The sequence below is a fragment of the Cryptomeria japonica genome, chromosome 1 (assembly GCF_030272615.1).
Source record: "Cryptomeria japonica chromosome 1, Sugi_1.0, whole genome shotgun sequence".
NCBI lineage: Eukaryota > Viridiplantae > Streptophyta > Pinopsida > Cupressales > Cupressaceae > Cryptomeria > Cryptomeria japonica.
This window is the reverse complement of record NC_081405.1, coordinates 428,151,106-428,168,129: the sequence shown is the minus strand read 5'-3', so window position 1 is coordinate 428,168,129 and position 17,024 is coordinate 428,151,106. Positions and strand designations below refer to the sequence as shown.

Genomic DNA, 17,024 nt, shown 5'->3' with positions numbered 1-17,024 from the left:
GCCAACTAGTATTAGGGAGAAATTAATTATTTGAAAGAGACTGACTGAGACTAGCCAAGGGCAGCGACTAGTTTAAAGAAAATGCAATTACCAACTATTATTTAAATGTACTCGAGGGCAGCGTTTGAAGAGATGCATCCCTTCCAAAGGAGATGATGCTAGTGAAAAGACGTAACTTTTCCCACAATCAAAGATATAAAAGGGGAGACATTTCATTTGCAGAGGGCATGGATGAAAGGATCAAGAAATGGAATGATAAAATGGAAATAAGCAGAAAGAAAATGGAAATCAAAAGTACATTAATATTAGCAGCAGTGCTATTTAGGGGAGATATTGGAAAATAAGAAAAATAAGTTCAGAAGCTGATCTAATATTATTAGCCTGAAATTAGTAAGTTTATGTATGGAAATGTGATATGAGTCTATGAATGCAGCATTTATACTTTGTGAAAATATATAGGAGCAATCAAATGGGAATAAGAACAGATCAGCAATCCAAATCATCAATAAAGGATCAATCGAGAGGATTGCCTATTAAATCAGGAAAGTCTGAAAAGTAACCAGCAAAATACATATACATGTATAATTTTAGCAAGTTCTCAAGAATCATTGAATACGGTTATTCAAGGGATTGATTGCCAATCCATCAAGATTCTTAGAATTAGTAATTAATCAATTAATTTTTCTACAAGCAATCGTATATGCGATTAGTAAGGAAACGTGGTAGGGAGATGCAGTAGTACCGGGTTCCTCAATTAAGTAGACCACCCCAAGTTGGTTGCCTATGAGCCAAGGGGTTGAAGTGTCTTGGATGGATGTTCCTTGCCCTTGGACTTAGTTGTGGAGAACAGTCTCCTAGTGCCCTGTTGTCCTTTCCCATCAAATCCTTAATATGGTTGGCTGTTGGAAAAAGCTATATTAAGGATCCAAATGTATAGGAATTGTTGGGTCTCAAATCAACAGATTGGATAGGTTCTAAGGAAATGCCAACTCCTATGATCAAACCCTCCAATTTGACTTGGCCAACTTATAGAGTGAACCTATTTGGTTACTAACTCCCTCACTTTAGGCTCTACAAGACCTAGGCGGGTATACCTATTCACCATTAGCTTTTGATAACTAATGCTTTTTATAGCAGATTGATTATTTTGATCTAATTGACCCCTATCTGAAAATGGCAAAGGTTCTTGGAATAGATGTCTTCTAGATGAGTTCAAAATTGTTGTTGTGGAAGCTATTTGATCTTTGTGCTTGAAATTTATATGTATACACTATTGTTAATTGGTTCTATATATCCTACTCAACTACTCCTATTGCTTTAAAGTAAAAGTGATTGGTATGGTAAAAGTTATGATTTGTGAATGACCAGTGTCTTTCCCATTACTTGGGCTACAGAGTCTTATATTTCCCTAGGACTGAATGTATGATTTGTGAGACAGTTTTTAAACCTACCCCTTTGGCAAGTCTGTCAATTACTGTTTCTTATGAGATCTGCTAAATGTTTATAGCATAAAACCGCTTGAATGAATTTAACCTTAGCCTTAAAGGACCATTCAAGGAAGAACTACAAGGAACAATTACAATTCACAAGTAGATCCTATTAATCCAATTTTATAATATAGAAACATAAACTTCACTGTAAGAATACGAATAACCTTATCTCCTTTAGATAATATCACAAACAACTGCCTGTAAGAAATGGAATAATTCACAGCACATATGCAGAGAAAAACAATTGATTCTATTAAAGCTTCCAAACAGTATAATAGTATGCCAGAGGCTGTAGTATATATCCGATATCCTTTCTTCTAAAAATATCCCCTCTTTTTACAAAACTTGCTCATATAAATAAGTGAGCAACACCTATTCTATGAAGAGTTTCGTCCCTTCATCATTAACAACTTAATTACAATTGTCTAACAAAGTGAAAGATGAAAAGATTAAGCATGCCAAGATAATTAATATAACCGTCACTCTTATGGCATCTAACGGCTGTGCTCCTTTTTTTCATATCCATTTCTAGTGAGAAGAGATCAAACGTCGCCTGGTTGATATATGGGGCTATATCTTCATCCTGGTTGAATTTAGCCACTGCCTTCTCTTTAATCTGTGCAAAGTCATTTTGCCATTGCTCTAATGGGGCCAGTTCACCATCCTTGTAGATAGTCGGTATCGTTGCAACACAGTCTTCATCCAACATCTGGAGATCTTTATTCAATATGTCTGTGTACTTGTCATGATCCACCAGATATTGGTCCCCTTGAACTCTCTCTTCTGCAGTCATGGCCTTATTGTCCTTCAGTACATCTTGCAATCTCTCCCTTAATCTCTCATGCTCCTTTAGAGCTTTTACAGTTCCTGTGTATTCTTTCCAATATCGGTTAGCATATGGCAACATAGCTTTGAACTTGTGCTCAGTGACATCATTCGCCAACTTGTTCGTCTTTTGTTGGGCACTGGTTAACTGCTTGGCTAACTTTTCGGCCTTTATCCTCTAGTAGGTAGCATCAGATATAGCATCTAAGACCCTTAAGTCAGGTTGATAACCCATAACTGGTTCATGTTCCCCCATAATAGGAGTCTTTTGTGACAATTGCCCTTGTAACCTCTGGACTTCTTCAATAGCTTTCTCATACAAACCTCTGTAAATGCTGTTCTCTTTGACCAAAAATTCTGTTTGTTCCTGGTTCAATTTTGCCACATCCACATTCAACTTGGTTGTGATTCTGGGATCAGTTTTCCCAACTTGCTGGACCATTAAGTGGCCAAAAACCTGATCCGTATCAACCAGAGTAGGTCTCTTTTCCTTCGGATACAAGGCCCATATTATGAGAGCCTTTTGATCTGGATCATATCCTGAGCCCATAAAGATCTTGTCTATCTCTTCTGGTATGATCTGCTTGTTAGGGTCTTGCTTCTTGAGGAAACCGTCAAAAAACAATGCAGATCTCATATCCCACCTTGAATAGATCAGCACACTAGCATCCTTAAGTAGTTGCCTTCCTTTCTCGGGTGTCATCTCCTTTTTAGCAAGGTCCACTTCCTCTTGCAACCTTTGGGCTTGTTCATCCTCTGTCTTATCTTTCATAGCAGCCCTAACCTGTATTCCTTTATGCTGGTACAAAAATGTGTCAAATTATTTGGAGGAGATGAAATCATCATCAGCAATGAAACCCTCATATTCAAACATCCTTATATCTCCAGCATCTTGGACATTGTATTGCCCTGTGGTCATATCCATCTGTACATCATCCTCAAATCTAGGAGGATATTCTTCTCTGGGAGAGTCGATTGGAAAAACATTAGAAACAGATTGAGGAGACAATTGGGCCAAGGGCTCTGTATCCCTGACAGTTTTGATATGCTTGCCATAGACATAAGTGGGCACTCCCTCAAGCAATTCTAGCTCATGCTCCATAAGTTTATTTGCTTGATCTAAGGGATCTTTGATGTGTTGAAGCATGTCCTCGTTTATTCTCCCTCGGAAGAGCTTCCATTTGTAGGCTTGGAACACTCGCTCATACTTAGCTCTTTTTTCATGAGCTTCTTCCCTTTTTATATTTCTGATGAAATCATCAGGCATGAGTGACACATGCTCTCCAGCCTTGAGTTTCTTGGATGAACTTGCGGCCCCTATGTATCCTTCCGGATCAAAGTTTGGCCTAGGGTCTCCTTCTGCCATCTTGTAGTAATCCAATTTATTCTGCAGCAAACCGTAACTCTTTGAACTTTTGACAACAAAGTCTGAAAAGACAAGTAATCCAGGCACAATGGATTGTTTTCCATGATCAGTTAGATGTTGGGCGCTTACTATTGATAACTGCCTGACAATCTCTAGGCAGGCCACTCTGTTAGGCACAATGATAGGCAATACATACAGCTTTCCCTCAAATCCATACACTCTTATCTAAGTGCAATCCGAAAAGAAATAAAAATCTTCCCATATGTGCTCAATTGCAGTATCTTCGCCATAATCCTTTGGCCTCAAGAATCTCTGAATTTTAGGGGTCAATGCATGATCACACTGGTACCCCAATAATCTGTGTAATGTCTTAACAAAATATTCCTCGAAGTGCCAGTACTGGTTGTTGCTGTATCTTTGGTCCCATGAAGATACCCATAATTGCATAGGCTTCCTTACCTCAGCTTTATCACATGCCCTAATGCACAACTCCTTTGGCCATAGCCCTTTGTCTTGCCCGACATACAATAGCATATGCATAAGAACAGAATAATACTTGAAATGCATATTAATCACATCTCCTTTCAACTTCTCCAGTCCATGATTGATGGCATCAACAAGATAGGTAGAAAAATCGAATAACCGAGGATCTTTAGATTGCAAATTTGCACAGATGACCATAGCCGCGATATCCATCAATGGATGAGCCTCTATTCCCAAAACATGAGCAGCGTAGTAGTATGTATGCTTAAAGTAGGGATGAAACAAATTAACATCATATGGAGCTTTGTTATCATTATCAAATGGCACTATCGATCCTGCAACCCTGGGTCTATGGATAGTGAGTCTCCACCTCTTGTAGACTTCCTCTAAATTGAAGTACTCTTGTGTCAATTTTCTAGTATCAATTTGCTCTTCGAACCCCCAATCTAAATCAAACACAGTGTCAATAATTTCCTTGGTAATTGACAATATTGGTCTCCCCATATAATCACATATGGTCCTGGTCTTGGGTTCATAATTGTTGGCTAGGGACTTCATGAGTTCAACATTCACGAAGACATTAGCCACTGCCAATTTCCCCAAATTTAACCTCCACAAGTTATTCACGGGCTCGGGTGCACTCCTTCGTATATACCCAAAAATAAACAATTCATGACCCCTTATCTCTGTCCATGTATCCCCTTGGCCTTCAAATCTATCTTCTAGTCCTTCCTCATCCGTTTTAATTTTCTTAGACCTACGGCTTTATGCAGGACATTGGTCAATTAGGTCCTAGGCCAAAGAGCGCCCTTCCTTTTTCTACCTCTTAGGTTTGTCTTCCAGGGGTTGGGTCTCCTTAGCTTTCCTAGCCCTATTCCTTTTAGAAGATGACCCCTCCGTTATCACTACCAAGCTCTGAGAGTGAATGACTTACTTGAATTCAAGGTGGACCACTCGTGAGTTTGCTCTCGAATCGTCTCGGCTTTCTGAAACTCGCTGCAAATTCTTCAAGCATTGCTCAGAAGTGTTCCCTCTTTTGCCAATTTATCGAGCATTCATGGCGATTTTATTGGTTACCATTACCAGTTGCACAACGGTCACAGAGGCATTTATTTGAATTCATGATGAAGTGATTTTATTAAGACTCGTATTGATTCTCGCGGCAGAAAGTAATTATTCATCTAGCAACACTTCACACTGGCCGTCGATGCTCATTAGTTTTATGGCCGTACCCTTTTTTGATGGAATTATGCACTTCGGTATCTTAACCTTTTCTTCCCTCGAAATGTCATGTTTCATCGATGTCGCCTTAGTTTCTATGAAACTACCATCATCGTCAAGGAGATTTGTGATTTCATTGACCTCTTTGCTTTCATCAAAAGGCTTTATCTCACGTGTTATATTTGCATTGGCGTCGATGAAATCTCCTCTTTTGGTGAAAGACAAATAGTCTCCTTCGACTCTTTATGTTTGGCCGATAACAGGTCTTCAATGGCAATCTTTCGTGTTTCATCGATGTCTTACTCTTTGGTGGGAAAGACATCTTCGGTCGACATCTTTTGTGATTCTTCGATAAGCTCATTTCCTCGAAAAAGTCCTTTCGATGAAGTCTTCCTATGGTTCGCTCGACATATCACATGTCGATGAAAATAATATTTTCGATGAGCCACTTTTGGAACTCATCGAGGCTCAAGTCTGTTCGATAAGCCATTTGTTGATGAAATACTGATGGGTTTCTTCGATACAGTAGATGTATCATTTCGGTTAGATTAGATACTTCGGTAAAGGATTGATATGCATATCTGATGGCTTCGGTTTGAGCGATAGTTTTTTTTTTTTTTTTGAATTTTGATGTTGATGAAAATGCTAAGGGTTCTATTGAAACTCTTAAGGGTATGGTTGATTTTCATATTTTTTTAAGAAAACTTCTGTAGCTTCAATTGAAACCATGGTATTCTGTTGATTTTAAAATCAATGCTCAACAGGAATCATTATGATCATTTGTTTGATGTTAGTTAATTATTTCTTAAGTTCAATTTCTATTATGTAATTCAGTAAAAGAATACTCTTTGTAAATAAATTATTAATAGAATAATGTTAATTTTAGTATTAATGCTCATCAGTGTATATTCTATTTTAGACAGATCGTCTTCGATCTTCTCAGCAGTTTCTTATTAGAAACTTGCTATTCTTGTAAATAGCTTTGTATTATTTATGAGCGTCTTGCTCATTCTGATTAATCAATCAATTCTTTGAAATCCATTGCGTGTCTCGCACTGTTTTATGGTATCAGAGCTATAGGAGGAATTTTTTCGAAAATTTTTTAATCCTAATTTCCAATTAGTGGAAATTTTCGAAATTATTTTCTGGAAAAATTTATCAAAGTTTTTTTTTTTGGCTTCTGGGGTGGAATCGTCGTTTTTCGACCTGCAGGATCGTCGTTTTTCGCAACCTGTGTTTGCAGGGTCGTCGCGTTTTTTCGCGATTTGTGTTCGCGTGCCTGCGGGGTTGTATCGTCGCGTTTTACCGCGACCTGCGTTCGCGTGACCTGTAGGGTCTGTCTCCGGCGGTGTCCGCGACCTTGTTCGTGCCAGCTTGTTCGCGTGCCTGCAACCTCACTTTGTCTTCGCCTGTTCGCAACCTCCACTTCGCCTGTTCGCGACCTGTTCCCGGCGTCGCTTCAGCACCTGAGACCGGTTCTTGGCACCTGCAACCTGGTCACGGCTCTGTGCACGTCTGCAGGCTTCGACGTCGTCACCTCCAGCGGCGCCACCTGCAACTTGTCACTCTCTGCAAACGCCAATGTCATTTTCTGAGAAAACAATGGCGCCCACGACCTCTGCATTTTTCGATTGAAGTGTTTACCTCCATTTTTTTTATCGAAAATAATTTTTTCTTGCAGATTCTTGGTGGGTTTTTCGAAACCCAATCTGGGTAGTTGTCCGTTTTTTCTGGGTGCCTCGATTTTCGAGCCCGCAGATCTAGATTCTGACAGGAGAATCCTTCTGGGTTTTTTGCATGCATTTCTGGGTTGTCTTTGGATTTTTCTGGGTCAGCCAGGAATTTTTCTTGGGAAACGTGCAAATGGCTTCTCTCACCAATCCGATGTTAGAAGGCAGTCAATGCTTTAATGGTCACAACTACAACATCTGGAAACAGCAATTTGGTAGTGGCACTACATCAGCCTCCTCGGAAAATGCCTTCACAGCTCAATCCTTTCAGAAGGATAAAGGCAAATTTCAGTCCTCTCAGTCTTCTCAGCAGAAAGGCTCTTCTCAGACACAGGATGGAGCTAAGAAGAAGAATGTGCAGTGCAATTACTGTCACAAGTACGGCCATATGAAGAAAGATTGCCGTCAGAGGCTCGCTTCTGAACAAAAGAAGCAGGGAGGGTCACACCAGAAGGCGCATGTTGCGGAACATTCCGAGCAGAAGGAGTCTGCCTTTTATGCCTTTATGGCTAAGAGGTCCTCAGATCATGCCAGGTCTTCTGCTTGGTACATCGACTCTGGTGCATCACGTCACTTTTCTCATCGACGTGATTGGTTTACAGACTTCTCACCTTTCAGTGATTCCGTTGTATTTGGCGGAGGTGAGGAGTATACAGTTGTTGGCAAAGGCACTGTTCAGATACAATCTGGTGGTAGGACTCTCCTTTTTCTGAATGTGTATTATGTTCCTGGAATGGAACTTAATCTGCTCTCTGTCAGCCAGATTATGAGGAATTCTCCTCAACTAGATGTGGGGTTCAGTGCTCACAAGTGCTCCATCATTGATCGGGAGACTCGTCTTACTGTTGCTGTTGGTCTAGAGGATCATGGCCTATATAGGCTTCTTGACACTGGTGATTCTCCTGAAGTGGCTTTGGCAGCTCGTGTTTCTCCTCTTAGCACTTTGTGGCATCAGAGATATGGACATCTCAACATTCAGTATCTCTCTCAGCTGTCTCGGGAGGGACTTGTTTCAGGGTTACCTGATATTCAGACTCAACATCTTGGAGTATGTGGCGCCTGTCAAGCTGGCAAACAGCATCGGACTTCATTCCCACATGGAAAGTCTTGGCGCGCATCTAAGGTACTTCAATTACTTCATGCTGATATTTGTGGTCCTATGAATACATCTTCTTTTACTGGTTGCAAATATTTTTTGCTTATTGTAGATGATTTTAGTAGAAAGATGTGGGTGTACTTTCTTAAGCATAAATCAGATGTATTTAGTATCTTTCAGAAGTTTAAGTCCTTTGTTGAAAAAGAGTCTGGACATAGTATCATTACTCTTAGGACAGATAACGGGGGGGGATTTTGTTCTTCTGCATTCTCCAACTTCTGTGATACCCATGGCATCAAACGCCAGTTGACTACACCCTACACTCCTCAGCAAAACAGTGTTGTCGAGCGTCGCAATCGTACGGTTGTTGAGATGGCTCGCTCTATGTTACAACATAGGAGTGTTCCGAATAAGTATTGGGCTGAAGCAGTCTTTACTGCTGTCTACCTTCTTAACCGCTCTCCTACTCAGGCTGTTAAGGGGAAGACTCCAGAAGAGGTTTGGTCTGGTCGGAAGCCTCAGATCAGCCACCTGAAGGTTTTTGGCTCTGTTGCCTATGTTTGGATTCCAGATGCTAAGCGCTCCAAGTTGGATTCCAAAATTCAGAAACTCATGATGACAGGATACAGTGATCACCATAAGGCCTACAGATTGATAGATATAGACACTGAACGTCTTATCTTCAGTCGTGATGTTGTATTTGATGAAGAAAGAGGATTCTTTTAGTCACCTTCTTCTGAGCAGAGTTCTGAGGATCAGCCTCACAGTGTTCTTATTCCATTAGGTTCGCCTGATGGGAGGGATGATGCAGAATCTATTTTCGATGATGCACTACCTGAGTTCCCTCCAGAGAATAATCCTCCTCCTGCTGCTCCTGTTCCTGATCCTGAGCCTCTTCCAGCTCCTCCAGATGTTCGCACTTCTACTCTCCGGCCTAAATGGTGGGCCAAGACCATTGGTGATCTCAGGGATACTGAGCTCATTGAGGGTAGAACCTCCCGTAATAAGAGCAAACAGCAGCATATAGTCAATTTTGCTCTCATGGCTAACATACACAGTGTTTTTGAGCCTCAGACATACTCAGAGGCTAAAGGTATACCTGAGTGGGAACAGGCTATGGAAGCTGAGTTCCAGAGTCTTCAGAAGAATCACACTTGGGCCCTTTCTGATCTTCCTTCAGGGAAGAAGCCCATTAGCTGCAAATGGGTGTACAAAGTAAAATACAAAGCTGATGGAACCTTAGACAAGTATAAGGCTCGTCTTGTTGCTCGTGGGTTCTCACAGAAAGAAGGCATTGACTACGAGGAGACTTTTGCTCCTACAGCCAAAATGAGTACCATACGGCTCGTTCTTGCCTTGGCAGCCCAGTTCAGTTGGAAAGTCCATCAGATGGACGTCAAGAGTGCTTTTTTGAATGGTGACTTACAGGAAGAAGTCTACATGACGCAACCCCCAGGATTCAAGGTTGCTGGTCAAGATCAGAAGGTCTGTACATTAGTCAAAGCACTCTATGGTCTGAAACAAGCTCCTCGGGCTTGGTACATGAAAATTGATAAGTACTTAACAGATCATGGTTTTCAGCGGAGTCCATTTGATGCAAACTTGTATATCAAGCATTCTAGTAATGATATTTTGTTTGTAGTTGTCTATGTGGATGACTTAATCATTACTGGCAGTTCAACACATTTGATCACTGGGATCAAACAGGATTTGTGCCGTACCTTTGATATGACAGATTTAGGACTTCTATATTACTGCTTAGGAGTTGAAGTCTGGCAGACTGAGCACAGTATCTTTCTCTCTCAGTCCAAGTATGCCAGAAGTCTTGTGGACAGGTTCAGAATGCAGGATTGCAAACCTGCCTCTACTCCTATGGAACCCGGGCTCAAACTTTCAGCTCAGTCATCCTCACCAGTTGTGGATGAATCTCTGTTCAGGCAACTAGTGGGCAGCCTCATCTATCTTACTGCCACTAGACTTGACATCAGTTTTGCAGTGAGCTACATTTCACGCTTCATGACAGCTCCCAAGGCTGATCATTGGTTAGCAGCGAAGCGTGTGCTGCGTTATGTGAGTGGCACTCCTGATTATGGACTTCTGTACACTCGGAGTTCTGATCCTATACTCAGTGGTTACACAGATTCTGACTGGGCAGGTTCGGTTGATGACCGTAAGTCTACAGCAGGGTATGTGTTTAGTTTGGGATCTGGTGCTGTCACATGGACTAGTAAGAAGCAGCAGGCAGTGGCTCTCTCCTCGACAGAAGCAGAGTATCGGGGAGCAGTTAAGGCATTTTGTGAGGCGGTTTGGCTTCGACGAATGCTTGCGGATATGCATGTCTCCCAGGCAGGTCCTACTCCCTTGTTCTGTGATAATCAGGGAGTGCTCAAACTCGCCAAGAATCCAGTCTTCCATGAAAGAACCAAGCATGTGGAAACGCATTGTCACTATATTCGACAGCTGGTTGAAGACGGATCCATCCAGTTGCTGTATGTTCCTACCTCGGAGCAGCCAACAGACATCTTCACCAAGCCCCTTGGCCCTGATAACTTTGTAAAATTCAGGGGGTCTATAGGTGTAGTTAATAGATTGAGCATTAAGGGAGGGTAATAGAATAATGTTAATTTTAGTATTAATGCTCATCAGTGTATATTCTATTTTAGACAGATCGTCTTTGATCTTCTCAGCAGTTTCTTATTAGAAACTTGCTATTCTTGTAAATAGCTTTGTATTATTTATGAGCGTCTTGCTCATTCTGATTAATCAATCAATTCTTTGAAATCCATTGTGTGTCTCGCACTGTTTTAATTATATTATTGGAATTGTTTTTTTTGGGCAAAAATCAGGCATATCTCAAAAGGGGAAATTACATCTTGAACAATGGATTTTGTAGTATGTGTGACTTTTAATATATTCATTGACTTTCATGAAAATAAAATAACTTCACTTATAGTTTGCTTCAAGCTGATGTTTAACTTGAATGGAGTTTACTTAAGTCATTTTGCTGAGTAGGTATTAGGGTGCAAGTCTTCAATGATTCCTTGATTTCACTAAATTGTTGGAGCAGATATTAAATCAAAGAACTTCTTTACCTATGATTTTGTATTTGCATATCCTATAGTCACGAGTTTTTTCATTTTCCACTTGGCACAATGTAACCTGCAACAATCTGCAAGGATGCTAGTTGAAAAACTAGATTGAGGCTAGAGAAGCCTACAATTCGACTAGGAAGGAATTTCATTGAATTTTGATAACATGACAAGAAAGAAAGACCTAGTTTAAGGCTACAAATTTGTAATATTGGTACTAACAAAATCTAAAGAAGATTCTCCCCTTTATTGGAGAGAATCTGGTCTAGAGGAATGTCCTACAATACAAGTTGTATGAAAATTAAACCCTCCAATCATTGAATTTCTCATCTGAGGCTTGATTGAGTATGCTATATGGTCTACATTGGATTTAATGTTTAGATGCAACATTTCAGAATGGAAACTATTTTGGGGGAAAGGTTCTTGTGATAAATTTAACTAAATGACTGCATACTTGAAGTTTGATCTGATCATTGGAAGCCTTGTGCAAGAAGTTAAAAGCATATCATTTTGGAGCCCAACTGAGTATAATTATCATGAGTTGAACTGAACTGAGTGGCATGTGAGCAGTGACTTTGTTCTTTCCCCTTGTCATGATGGATGTGCAATGCTGCAGATTAAATTAGGTATTAGCTCTGTGGGAAGTTTGGGTAAAATAATGGGTTATAAAAATAAGTTGCCTTTGTAGAGATAAGAGCTTTTAGGTCAATTTTAGGGTCCTTTGCCAGAGTTGATCTTTTAGCCAAATTTATATAGGGAGGCCTCTGGTCTCTGTAATTTCTAATGTCAAATGTTGTAGTTCAAGTCTTTAGTATTGTGTAATTCATCATTTAAAAGTTTGAAGAAGGATTCAAAAGAATTTATCCTCTCCATGTATGCATGTCTCCATTTTTAAAAAGGGAATATCAAGGGGTGTTAGAGTCATCTTTGATGCCACAATTGCAGGCTGCTTGTGATTTTTAATTAGTATTTTGTTGCCGCAATTGTAAAATCTTTTGAGTGATAACATTTGGGATTCTTTGTTCACTTTGGATGATTAAAGAATGTTCTTCCATGTGAATTTGCTTCATTCTTAGATTTGAATATAAATTAAATTGCAGCTAGATTGATGGGATTTTTTGTGCAATTCTAGTATACTAAGCTTGAATGTGTTTACCCTTTCTTTAAACCTTGACTTTATCGACTTTTGGTAATTGATCACGCTTTACATTGAATACATCTTCTGTTTTGGCATCATGGTCCACTTAAAAAATGCAACTTAAAACTCTAGACATCTTTTGTCCCTTGTTGGAAGTGATTCCAAATTCAAGTACAAATCACTATCATCCTAGTGCATAATATAGACATTTCTTTTCCGAATTTTTTGAATGCTTCCTAAGGAAAAGTTCAGCACTTAAATCTAAAAGGCATGTGTGTATTTCATTTCTCTCTTTCTAATGACGGTTTATTTATCTCCTCGAGTTCATTGTTGTGTTATTGTTAACAGACTATGTCTTTGCTTTCCTGAATATAGGAACTTTGTTATTTATTTTTGTACCATGGCCTAGAGGCTAATGTTTCATAAAATTAGAACCAAGTAAAAATTCACATGAGAATATGCAAAATATATTTGACATAAAATGTTTATAGCCAGTTTTCTAATATATAACCCACTAAATTGTGCTGCAATTTTTTTTCCTTTCCAGATTGCACCTATTTATCTAGCATCTTGCCCAAGGCAGGGGCTGGGTTTCTTGGAGATTTTACTATTGAGGCAACCTGTTGCTGGAGACAATCAACTAGCCTTAAAGGTAAAGACAGTGGAGAAAGTGAATATGCTAGATATATCTTTATATGCTAATAACAGATGTCTTGGTTGGGTTGGCCAGGCACAAAGATCCATTAAATTAATTTATAATTGATGTGTAACTTGAACAGGTCCTTGAGATATGCCGCCTGTATGAGCTTGATGCTGTTGGCAAAAGTATCTTAAAGGTAATCAGTTTTTTATTTCTTGCAGTCGTCCTGTATCATTTCTTATGAAAGAATCCTTATTTTTAAATCAAATATTGGAATTATATTTGCAGTACTCTATATTTGCTCTTAGTTTTATGTGTTGGAGTCACTTATTGTGTCTAGGCATATCTTGAACATTATCGTAGATGGAAAAAAGGACCAAAAAGTTGCTTGTATTATGTGGCTTCATGTCATTTTGATCTTGCTTTTTGGAAGTGTAAAAGATGGCTATAAATAGGAAATAGCAATGCTAGTTTGGGCGAAGTCTAACTAGAAGAAACATTGAACTAATAATCCTGATGTTTTAGCACATTAAAAATAGTAGTGGCTGAATTTTTTTGGATGAAGCCCAGTGAGAGGGACCATGAATAATGCTTGTTAATCATGCAGTAATGGTGCATATCACTGTAGCATTAATTGGAAGTGGGATTTCATTGGCAAACCAAAAGTATAATTGTAATTTATTTACTCGGTATTTAATTGGGAAAAACTTGGGAAATCTTAAAATGCTGAAAATTTTCATAACAGTAGGGGAAAAAATCCAATTAAGCCCGTTTCCTCATGCTTAAGTGAGTTTACTTAAGCATGAGTAAACAGGCTTAATTGCATTTTTTTTTGAAAAATAATTAAATAAATATACTTTATTCACAAATAAACCAGCGTCGAGGTTTGTGCTGGTGATCAGAGGAAAACACCAGTGATCTGATTTGAATCAGTCATATCTTTGGCAGGTACTTTGGGCCTTCAAGGTCACAGGATCTTCATGCAACATCCTATTTTTTCATAATTTATCACTTTAAACCAATTTCTGAATCCTTCGAAAATGCAGGTGGCGAGCTCATAAAGCAGAAATTAGGCCTAACTAAATAAGAATTGAACTGACAGTTGCTGAAGAATGAGCGGGCTGAATATGCCCAATTGATCCAATGTTCAGTAGCTTTTGCAAAGTCCAAATCTAATCTAGAAAAGCCCTTACCTGCATGTTAAAAAGAGGCATTTACTGAAAATTAAAAGAATAATTGTTGTATAGGAATATTAAAAAAAAAGAGTGTAATTGTAAGTGAATCACATTCATGGTTTTTTCGTGATTAAACTAGCTTTGAGGATTGTGTTGGCAATAAAAGGTAAATCTTACAATCTGATCTGAATTGGATCAGGTTTATTGATATGATCAGTAAATAATTACAAATTTTTGATGACATCTGCTTAGATGTTCTACACATGGCTGTGTGCACACACTATTAAAGATGTAGACCCTAAGCAGTCTGTTTTTGCTGCTTGTAAGCACAAAGAGTGGAAAATACTATTAATTGTTGTCCTCATTTTTGTTTTCAAAAATGAAGGACCATTACATGAAATTTTTGTGAAAAAATGAAAATTTTTACTCTATGGCACGCTTCCCGAGGCATAATTTCGATTAATCCTTGGACTGGCTTAATCTTCAGTCCATCCTCGAACTACGTTTCGAATTTCGTCAAATTCTGGGTTCGTTTGCTATGTCTTTCCTTCAATTTCGGGTTTTAAAATCCCGACTGCAGGTGGAGAATTTTCTTCAAAGAGCAAGTTTTAATGATATTCATTGTTTTGGTCTTTGTAGGGGAATTTTTGACTTATTACATGTGCACTTTTATTTAAAAGATGTTACTTGTAATTTGTTTTAAATTTCCCCTTTGTTGTTTTTATCTTTTTTATTGTTTTTTGGTCTTTTTTAGTTAAAATAGGGATTTTTTTACTCAATTACAAGTAAACTTGCAGTTTGGTCAAAAAACCCCTACTTTAATGGTTTTTGCATGCAATAGGGATTTTATTTCCCATTTACAAGTATTTAAAACTTGCAGTTTGCTCCAAAAAACCCGATTTTGCTCATAAAGTGCATTTTTGACATTTTAAACTTGCTATTTGGCTTAAAAATCCCGATTTTGCCTAACATGTTGAAAAAGTGAAATTTTAAACTTGTCATATCCTCCAAAAAACCCGATTTTCATTGTTTCATACATTTTAAACTTGCTATTTGTTCCAAAATACCCGAATTGCAAGGAAAAACATGTTTTTTGAAGATTTTTAGCAAATTTTTGTGGAGATTTTTTGGGATATAGAAGGCGTTTTGGATTCCTTCCTATTTCCATGCATTTTTAGACACCTTTCACGCCACATGGAGGTTAAGTTTGCTGGTTTTTAGGTTTATAACAACAAATACATTTTTGCTAAAAAATCACGTTTTTCTTCATTAAAAATGACACGAATCAGCAATGTTATGAATCGTTTTGGCTTGGTATGCTAAGGTATTGAGGTTAGAAAGAGTCTTGGCCATTTTTCATGCCATTTCTCATGCATTTGCTGCCACGTTTTTCAGTTTTGGGCATTTTTTCAAAAACGTGGCTAGGGTTTTGGAATACGGTTAGTTTCTTTTTAAGAGATATTCTTCTTTATTTCAAAGATTGATCATCTTTTGGAGAGGCATTTTCAGATTGGAGCAAGGTAAGATTTATTTTCTTCTTGTTTCATTTTTCTTGTTTTCTTGTTTTCTTGTTTTTCCTTTCTAGTTGTAAATTTGTAAATGGTTGGTTCTTCCCCAAAAATCGGTTTATTGTGAGAGAGATTTTCCCCTTTGATAGCAATTTTAGAATTGCATTGTTCTTCTCCATTTTCCCTCTTTACTTGTATTCGGGATTTTAAATCCCGATTACAAGTTGGATGAAAATCATTGTTCTTCCCTTACGGATAAAAGATTTAACCATCTTTTGTTGAAATTCCAAGTTGCAAAGATGAGAAATACCTATCCTTTCATAATTGGGTTTTAGAACCGGATTACACGTTGAAAGTTCTCATTTTCTTGAAGATGATCTTCCCAAAATATTTTCATATTCATTTCCATCATCCGTACATACCATTTCATCCACTCATTTCACACTTTTATTCATTTTCCCCATTTAAAAGTCTACATGCGGTCAGCCATCCAAAACCCGAAATTGGTCCAAAAAGCACTCAAAAAACACTTGAAAATGAGTTCTAAAGGTCCAATTACAAGTGCAAACTTGTGTTTACCCATTACACATATGAAGTTGCATGTTTGTTCCCCGCAATCGCAAGTAATGCTCTTGTTTTTCCCACACATGTAATGCAGCTTCCAAAACCCGAAATTCACTTGTGAGCCCATTTTTGCATCAATTTATCCCTTCCCTTGTCAGTCCGGTTTGCACACACGATCTACCAAATCAATGGATTAAGGCATGGGCCTTATTTTGCAAGCAAATTTCAAGAATGAAGGATGATACAAAGAAGAAATACAACAACAATTCATGGTCGAGAGCATAAAATGCTTTCAAGACAAAGATGGTCATGACATGAAAAGAGGAAGGCTACCCTTTCCCTCCTGAAAAACTAGTATTACCCCAAGCAAGAAGACAAGGATGCAAGTTCCCGTTCCGTTTCAAGATGTCTTCACCAATCTAGAATACTTCAAGTTCTTGCATCCTGAAGCGACATGAAGATCATCACAGACAAAGGATGATGCAGCTAGAGTCGTGTCTTTAGACACATGGAATAGTTTTAGTTATGCATTTGTAATTTCGTTTTGACAAGTTACATGTAAAAGTATTTTTTGTAAAATGCAAGTTACACATTACACTTTTGTAATTACATGTAAGACAACTACAAGTTGTGTCCGATTAGGACTGTAGTTGGAATAAGTCTTAGTTAGTTGGAGTAACTCTTAGTTAGTTAATGAAG

General features: G+C 38.5%; 1 protein-coding gene across 3 annotated transcripts in view; it reads left to right on the top strand.

Annotated features, from left to right (window-relative positions):
• Positions 1-17,024, top strand: part of LOC131065063 (nuclear pore complex protein NUP85) — a 169,476-nt gene that overhangs the window by 89,150 nt on the left and 63,302 nt on the right. For all 3 annotated transcript variants that reach the window (XM_057999480.2, XM_057999472.2, XM_057999467.2), the window contains 2 exons: positions 12,986-13,090; positions 13,218-13,274. In XM_057999480.2, coding sequence (XP_057855463.2) covers positions 12,986-13,090; positions 13,218-13,274 — 162 coding nt within the window. The remainder of the gene's footprint in view (positions 1-12,985; positions 13,091-13,217; positions 13,275-17,024) is intronic.